The sequence below is a fragment of the Podarcis cretensis genome (assembly GCF_951804945.1).
Source record: "Podarcis cretensis genome assembly, chromosome: 1".
Lineage (NCBI taxonomy): Eukaryota > Metazoa > Chordata > Lepidosauria > Squamata > Lacertidae > Podarcis > Podarcis cretensis.
In genome coordinates this window covers 74476704-74485640 of record NC_137170.1, presented here as the reverse complement: position 1 = coordinate 74485640, position 8937 = coordinate 74476704, and the positions used below count along the sequence as shown (strand labels likewise).

Below are 8937 nucleotides of genomic sequence, written 5' to 3'. Positions count from 1 at the left end.
TTACATACGTTTCAGGTTACAGACTCCGCTAACCCAGAAATATTACCTCAGGTTAAGAACTTTGCTTCAGGATGAGAACAGAATTCATGCTTTGGCGGCATGGCAGCAGCAGGAGGCCCCATTAGCTAAAGTGGTGCTTCAGGTTAAGAACAGTTTCAGGTTAAGAACGGACCTCTGGAACGAATTAAGTACTTAACCTGAGGTACCACTGTATTACATACGATGACAGAATCGCTACTAGTGGTAATTTGTCAGGGGTGGAGGACAGAATTTGCCCCTCTCTCCCATTAAAGCAGTATCCTAGTTCTGGATCTTCACCCATGAGAATGACAGAACTCCACATATAGGAATTAAGGTCTCTAAACCTGCTCCCTGAACACCACCCTGTGTTATGGAAATCAAGCATGGTTAAGCACTGTGACTGCAGAGGGTGTGCTCAATTCATTTATTTAAAAGCCTTATTCATATATATGGCTTCTTCCCAACAGGAGCATAACATGTGGCTGATCATGAAAAAGCACAAAAGATAGATATATTTCATTTTTAAATTTTCAACATTTATTATCATTGCTATTGCAGGCGTATCAAATATGTAGTAAAATATTTCATAGTAAAATACCACCTTAAAAATGTAAGTACAATGCACCAAGGTAAACAATTTTATTGTGCTTACATTAAGCTATGTAGCAATATATATATATATATATATATATATATATATATATATATATCATAAAAATGGATGTACACTAAAACAGAAGTCTCTGTAAGGTTAATAAACTTCTATCACGGCAACCATTGAAATATTAAAATCTAATTTATCTTGTTATTTTAAAGGAATGCATTATAAAAGACCCTTACTACATAGTAGAAAAATACAAGGTTATCATTTATGCACTTATTCAAGCTAACCTAATGCCTGACTATACTAGATACATGATTGTCTAGAGATCAATATTGTGGGTAAGAGTTAGTATAGCTTTTATATGAAGGTAAGGAGTTTCTGCACTCATAGAAAGGACTGCAGTCCATGGTGGAATAATTGCTTTTTCAAACATAGTATCATGAACAAAATAATCAACAATGACCAAATCATGATGGTACAGTTACCCTGTTTGTGGAGACTGTTTTCACAAATCATGTCAACCTATAGACAACTATTCCGGGACAATTTAGAGATGTATGAATATCATAACACTGCTCAGCAGTGGCATACTTCATATCCCAGCCAATCTAATGCCATTTGTGCTCCTGCCTTTGATCTCTTTCCCGCAAGCCCTTCCACCGAGGCTGAGAGAGGGAGCAACACTGGCCTTGGTATTTTGGCCTTATCCCATTCCTGGGCTGAGGGTACTCCTCTCGCAGAAACTGTAGCCTATTTGCAGCTCCTGTACATTTCTGAAATGGTGCATGGAGACTGCAGTGTGCTTCTGAATCGGTCCCAATCTTTAGTTCTTTTTGCAGACGGTCTATAAGATAGTTCTCAAGGTCACTTCTGCTATCCTGGGCATTCCTAAGCCTACGAGCATTGGTAATTAGATCTCCCATCAACTTGATCTTCTGTATCTTGGGTGCTAGAAATTGCTTCTTAATTGTGCTTGCAGTGTGAGGATCTGAGTTCTTGATACTCAGAGCATAAAGCTCTTCAAAATGGCCCGCCATCATCTTCCATTGTACTAGGGCTACTTCCAGAGCTGCCGCCACACCGCTTATTAACACACTGGGTGGTTTCTGGAATCACAAAGAGCAGAACAAAGATGGCAAATAGTAGAAGTTACAATTGTTTCCACCACATTTTCAACTGCTTGTGCTGTAATGCTCTTACCTCAGTCTTCTGAGCAACATCTTTGAGATTTGTGGGATACAGGTATAGAAAATTAATATATGCACACAAGGCAGCTCACCAAGCTTATTACAGCTTTTATATGATGATACGTTAGCCAAGTGTTTGTATAATTAGTGTGGATAATATTGATCCCTAAAATATGTTCATTGCCAATAAAGTAATGAAAGCCTAGAATGGGTTGTAGCAACCCATACTGCTACGAAGCTGCATAAAATTGCATGAGTGTAACATTGATCCATGCAGAGCTCCAGTAAAGAAGAAGAAGAAGAAGAAGAGTTTGGATTTGATATCCCGCCTTTCACTCCCCTTCAGGAGTCTCAAAGCGGCTAACAATCTCCTTTCCCTTCCTCCCCCACAACAAACACTCTGTGAGGTGAGTGGGGCTGAGAGACTTCAAAGAAGTGTGACTGGCCCAAGGTCACCCAGCAGCTGCATGTGGAGGAGTGGAGACTCGAACCCGGTTCCCCAGATTACAAGACTACCGCTCTTAATAAAAAGAAGAGAACCCGTGTACTCTACCCTCAGACCCCTGGAGGAAGGATGGGATCTAAAAGCATGGAATGGTGCTTTTCATGTGGGTGCTGCTTGCTTGCATAGGGAAGGATGTCCACAAGAGATAAGATTAAATGAATATCAAATGAAATTTGCTAGATTTTCAAAGGATATGGATTCAGGATATGGATTGTGCTGGGTCTCCCAGATTAGTTGCCTTGGAGCAGAAAAACAAAATAGTTTTCACACATATTTGCTTCAAATTGCAAGAGATGGCAGGGTGAAAGCACTTCTATACCTGCTAACATATGGACATATGTCATTCACATTCTGGAAGTGGGGGAGGAACTCAAATCATGGTTACAGTGGTGTTAAAAAACCCCATCTTTAATAAGTGCAATAAGACTGATGTCTAAAAAGAAAATTTGAATTTGTATGGGGGGAAAAGCTAAGCTCCAAATCTGACCCTATCATTTTACTGTGAGAGGCATGAAACCCGCTAGGTGTCATGCAGAAATATGACCCCCCCAAAAAAAAATGTCTTCTTGCTTTATGCTTCTAGGCTAACATGAAAAAAGGTGTAGCTAAATACATATGTAGCTCACACCATAAGAGATATGTGTGCGAGTTCTTTTTTGATCTGTTACATGAGACATATATCTTATGAAGTTAAACCTCTGGCATGAGGACAAACTTTGCCACATACCTGGATAACTCTGGTACAGTAGAGGCCTCCCCTGTCATGCTGGTATTGTATGAGAGCTTCTGCTGCTTCCCTCTCCTCTTTAGCCCGGTCCCAGAAGAATTTAGAAACATTTGGTAAAGCCATATCAGAATGATCAAAGATTTCACCCTATATTTTTCAAACAGACGACAAAGCAAAACACCCACTGCAGTTCATATACAAAGTACAATAATATTGCATAATATTTTACAATACTTAGGTTTAAACTTCAAAAAGAGTAGAAGAAAAAAACATTTCTGGAAAACCGATATATTTTAGAAGTAAAATACAAACTTTTGCTTTTGCCATAGATAGAAACAATATTTCATATTAGGTACCCTGGGGTATGTGTATGTTAAGTTTAAAAAAAATATTTGTACATCAGACAAAAGACCATATAACCTGTTTTAGTTGTAGTCATGGGCAATTAGTTTTCCAGAAAGTTTACTAATATTCGAAATTAGGGGTGGGACTATACCCCCCCATGTCATTGGGCAACAATTCCCAAAATCCCTGATCACTGCCCATTCTGGCTGGGGATAAAGGGAGCTGGAGCCCAATGACACAGGGTGAGCCGCGTACTCCTCACTCATGCCTTAATGTGAATGGGATCTGATTTAGCACAATTATATTCAAAAAAGGTAAACACTGTTAATTTTACAGAATGCAGAAATATCTGAAATATTTTTCAAAAAACTGAAAGTAGTTGAATTGGTGGTGGTGGGGAATGATACAGATGCATATTTCATTCAAAGATGCATCTAGTCAGTGTATGAGGACTCAAGTACACGTGATGATGTGAATAAGGATGCTCATCCAAACGCAACATGCACACAAGACTGCTTATGCATGCAGATCTCTGGCTGAATCAGGATGCTGTATATTTCTACAGCAGATATTTGTAAGGATGAGGAATGGCTGTACCATTTGTCACTTCTTTTGTTGCAGAAAGTTAGAAGCTGTTGCCTCTGGAGTAGTAGTTGGAGAGTGGAAACTATGCAGGGGGATATACAGGCAACATGATTGCCATTCTTCTCCCATAGTTACATCCTGTGTCATGTTACCGCTTTCTTACACACCCCATCCTCCAGATCTGGCCCCTGGTGTTATTGCTGTTCTTCCCACATGAGCTTGATTTTTCCACATGGTTTCTGAATTCTTACATTATTGAAAACAGTGTGTGGAATGGAATCATAGGGAAATCGAAACAATGTCACTTCCATAATCAGGTCTTGGATCACTGCTACTCTTCATGTTCAGTTTACTTCAGTTTACTTCAGATTACTGCCTCTTCAGTTTACTGCCTACCAAGTTTACCCTCCTTCAAACTTCAAAGGAACATAAGAAGAGCCCCGGCAAATAAACCAATGTCCCATCCAGTCAACGATCCTGTTCTCACAGTGGCCAATCAGATAGATATATGAGATAAGAAAACACTCCCTAAGGTCTTCATCACATTAAAACATGAAGAAAATCATTAACAATATGAAAGAAACAGATCCAGATTCATACTAAGTTCCAGCAATTGCCCAAGTACATTCTGTGCCTGCAGAGAAGATGGGACTTTATGGCTATTATTCTCCCATTCCTCATTGTTTTTGCTGGAAAAATATGTTCTCATATTCTGAGAATATTGTCATCTTGAATTGTGATCCTTATATCTAATCAGGGCAGTGTTGTCAGCAGCTTCCCCTTTTCTCTTTTTAGAAGGAATGCAGTGACAGCTGAAGGATGTTGTCACAGCTTCCCACCACTAAGTTCTGAGTCAGTTTTTCTTCCCTTGCTTCATCACTTTCCCCATCCCTGCTCTTCATTCCTTGATTCTCTTACTCTACCGTATAATCAGTGTAGCTTCATTACCGTCTGTTGCCTACCAGACTCATTTAACACTCATATTTTTCGCAAGTAAAAAGGGCCTGACTTCTGCCCCCATACTTACAGGCACTGAGTCTCTTAAAGACTGATTCACTACTGTTCACATATCCAAAAGTGAGTCAGTCAGCATGTAAATTTCCTTCCTTGGTTCCGGGCCTCCTAAGATGAAGGACTTGTCCAAAATTAGGACTTCATATAAAAAGAAATCACGACAGACAGCAACAGACAGAAGTGAGTTATACAAAGGGGAAAGATTGCACAGGAGCTTTGCATCAGTTTATGAGTGTCCGCTTGCAGTAAATGCTGAACCATTATTTTCCATGCATATTATTATTTATATGCCATGAACAACCTTAAAAGAAATATTAGACATTGTAAATACAGTGAATATAGCAATATAGTAATTTCATACAGCAGCAAAATGTACCATAATATATAAGATGTGTGGTACTGTCTGACCTGCTCATTCATGGCAGTATCAAAATTGCTAGGGTATATCCACATGACCTAGCTAAGTATTTGCTCACAAAAAGTACTTCTGGCATCAAAATGGGGCATACGTGAATATCTCTCCCTCAAAACAGTGGACTTGGCATACCCCCAAAATACTTACAATACTGCCTTATGAAATAGAAACCTGAAATTTGGGGGAGATACATTAATAATTTAGTTTGGTGTTACAATGAATAATTCTGCATATATCCATTCAGTTGTGTGCAATCCATGTGTATACAGCCAGTTGTCATCCGGTGGACAAAACGATGTCATTTCTTTCCCATAGCCTTCCAACACATGAGCATTTTAACATGACCTTACAAGAGGTTGGCTCTGCATATGAAGGATGGGTGGTTTACATAAGGAGCATCTGTGAATGAGAGGGCATTTGAAAAGCAGTGGGAGCCTGGCTTCATAGCACAATGGAGGCATGGCAGAGTGACAAAAGGGAAGGGAATGGGCCTCCATCCTAAGTTTGAGGCCAGGGCCATATGTGGCAAAGGAGTATACCAGATAGAATAGAATCATACAATCACAGAGTTGTAGAGTTGGAAGGCACCCTGAGGATCATCTAGTCCAATCCCCTGCAATGCAGGAATATGCTGCTGTCCCATATGGGGTTCAAACCTGGGACCTTGGTATTATCAGCCCCATACTCTAACCAACTGAGCAATTATTCATGAACTAATGTTGTCAGCCGAGTGTATGAATGCAGGCACACATGTGTGGAAAGAGTGGGGATTTAGTCACTTTATGTGCAGCAAAAGACCTCAGCAGATGTTGGTTTAATACAGAAGAAAAGCCATGCCTCAGCTGTATCCAGCAAAGGAAGAAGTGTTTTAGCCACAGCTCCCCGGGATGCAAACCAGAATCTGTTTTCACAACAGCAGTTCCAGAAGATGTACGGTACATAATAATGTTTTAAAGTGTGCCTTTGCAATGAACTAGCCACCACACACCATGAGGTTACTAGAAGGGTTCCCATGGGAGGTCTGAAGTGTAGCCCCAGGTGTGCACCTCTTCTACCCCCCTTTTTAACGTGGGCTATCTTATAACAATGGGACGCGGGTGGTGCTGTGGGTTAAACCACAGAGCCTAGGACTTGCCGATCAGAAGGTCGGCGGTTCGAATCTCCACGATGGGGTGAGCTCCTTTTGCTCGGTCCCAGCTCCTGCCAACCTAGCAGTTTGAAAGCACGTCAAGTGCAAGTAGATAAATAGGTACCGCTCCAGCGGGAAGGTAAACGGCGTTTCCGTGTGCTGCTCTGGTTCGCCAGAAGCGGCTTAGTCATGCTGGCCACATCACCCGGAAGCTGTACGCTGGCTCCCTCGGCCAATAAAGCGAGATGAGCGCCGCAACCCCAGAGTTGGCCACGACTGGACCTAATGGTTAGGGGTCCCTTTACCCTTTACTTTATCTTATAACAACATATCCATTGCTTGATGACTGCCGCTTAGGAAGAAGAACTCAAGCAACGGTTATCTCAGTGTCCCCCCCCCCCGGAGAAATAGGTGCCAGTAGTCACCATGAAGTTGTTGCAGTAAGTGTCACACTTTTTAACAACACAAAAAAGAAGTGCCGGTACTGTGCACCCTGGGGGGGGGGGAGCACTGGCTATCGTGGACCTGCAAGTCCGGCATAAATGCAGAGCAGAAACGAGGAAAGAACGAACCCCAACTGAAGAGGCCCGTCGAGGTGAGGAGGTGAGGGAGGAAGGGAAAAGGCGAACCCAGAGCGAGCCCTCGTCGTGGCCCTGAAAAGAGGAATCTCGAACACAGAGGAAAGAGACGCTGGCGGTGCGCCTCGCGCCAGGCCTGCCTTGGCGCGCCAAGCGGGTGGCCTTACCAGCATCTGCAAGACGTAGGCGACCTCGAGCAGGGCGCCGGTGACTCCGCACAGGCCTTCCTCCACCACGGCGGGGAAGTTTTGCTTCACGAGTTTGCCCAGGGCTCTGCCATGCCGGTGGATGGCGCACAAGGGCAGGCCGCTCTTGAGCCTTTTCGGACTCGGCTCGGCCATGGCCCGCTACTACGGCTGGGCCTCCTCCTCACCGCCGGCCTCGCTTTCCGTCCAGCCGCCGGCCCAAGGCACGACGGGGAGGCCGCCGCGTCACTGAGGAGCTGCCTGAAGTTGGAACATCAAACAAGAGATGAGTGTGGGGTTTATTAAAAAAAAAAAAAAAAAGCAACCAGGAAGCAGCAGCTCGTGAAGGGAAGAAGGTGAAGAGGCGCGCGCGCGCTCCCCGTCTCCTGGCGGCTATATATACAGAGGCAGGGCGGGACGCGGGCACCTGGCGCGCACCTGGCCGCGGGCGGGCCCGCTCCCACACGCCCTTTCCTGCCAGGACAGAGCTGCCTAACTGTCCGTGACAGAACTCCTCTCAGGCTTGAAGGAGCACGTTGGCCTGCATTCGCTGCGAGACTTCACACGCACACGCCCTTCCTAAGTTTTATCTTTGCGTTTTGCACGCTCTTGCGCGTTTTCTAAGACTGAAGTCCCGCGCCCGTTTAACCTGGGAACTAGCCTCGCCGAAAGGCTTCCCTGAATACTTCTATACACTGCAGAGGATTGCGCAGTCCCGTGCTGCAAAGCAGCGCTCGTGAAGGTCGCTGTCCGAACATACCGCAGAATAGAAAGTGGTGGGGGAAATGTACACCCTAAAGTGAATGCACATTCCAGGAAACAGAGATCCAATAGCCCTAGCCTATGTCATTTCTGTATTTGGATTACAGAAGTGAGAAATGAGAAAGAGGAGCAACAAACTCCGGATTCAAGCAGTGAATTTTACTACGTTCAGTTGAGCATATTTTACTAAAAATCAGTCCCATTCTCTCTTCCTATTGAGATGTCAAGCATTATGCTTTATGGGTTCACTTTGTAAATCTGGATGCCTACATGGTCAACAATAGGGATTTTCTTGCCTTGTGTGAAGTGGACTTAATCTTGAGTTTTTAAATAAATGGCAGCAAGACCTTTTTCACTAGTTCAGTCCCGCTTTCTTCCTCCTCAGTCACCTGTGAGGTTAAAAGAACCCACCAATGCCTCTCCGGGCACAATCTGTGCAGATGTCCCACCTACAGTTGCTTCCAGTCAGTGACTTAAAGTAGATGCTCTGCTACTGAGCTACAGTCCATCTTTGACCTTGGAGCACGAACAATTTCAGGCAGGGCTTGAGAGAGTGATCAATCACAAGGATACCTCCCAGCCATATAGAAACTATGTCAGTCACAGTGCTGACTGCTGCTATTTAAACATGCAGTCAGCATATGCAATCCAAGTCAGTGGCTGCTCAGCTAAACCTTCCTTATCTCTTTAGCTCCCTTCTGCTTTAGTGCTACAGTTACTGATTGAAGAGAGCACCAAGTACACAAGAGCTATCCACTATTTCCTGTGTTCCCTTGGTGAGTCACTTGCAGATCTCTTGTCCTGTTCCAGACTATGGAAGTGCAGAAGGTGTTTTGTTTTGTTTTGTTCATTGCTGTTTGTCATTTACAATTTTCCAGCT

At 43.5% G+C, this 8937-nt stretch overlaps 1 protein-coding gene across 1 annotated transcript; it reads right to left on the bottom strand.

Annotated features, from left to right (window-relative positions):
* Positions 1 to 535: 535 nt before the first annotated feature.
* LOC307210755 (ferritin light chain-like) lies at positions 536 to 7675 on the bottom strand. Its single transcript, XM_079966942.1, has 3 exons — positions 7278 to 7675; positions 3045 to 3191; positions 536 to 1731 (listed from the first exon to the last, which is right to left on the bottom strand). The coding sequence occupies exons 1-3, from the start codon at positions 7449 to 7451 to the stop codon at positions 1234 to 1236; spliced, it is 819 nt and encodes a 272-aa protein (XP_079823068.1). The 5' UTR covers positions 7452 to 7675; the 3' UTR covers positions 536 to 1233.
* Positions 7676 to 8937: the final 1262 nt, after the last annotated feature.

Bases quoted from the DNA above. Each gene is read 5' to 3' on its own strand.
- LOC307210755 (XM_079966942.1), bottom strand. From the start codon at position 7,451: ATGGCCGAGCCGAGTCCGAAAAGGCTCAAGAGCGGCCTGCCCTTGTGC. The intron at 3,192-7,277 runs GTAAGGCCACCC...TGAAAAATATAG, and splicing joins CCTACGTCTTGCAGATGCTG to GGTGAAATCTTTGATCATTC. The intron at 1,732-3,044 runs GTATGTGGCAAA...TTGTGATTCCAG, and splicing joins ACTGTACCAGAGTTATCCAG to AAACCACCCAGTGTGTTAAT.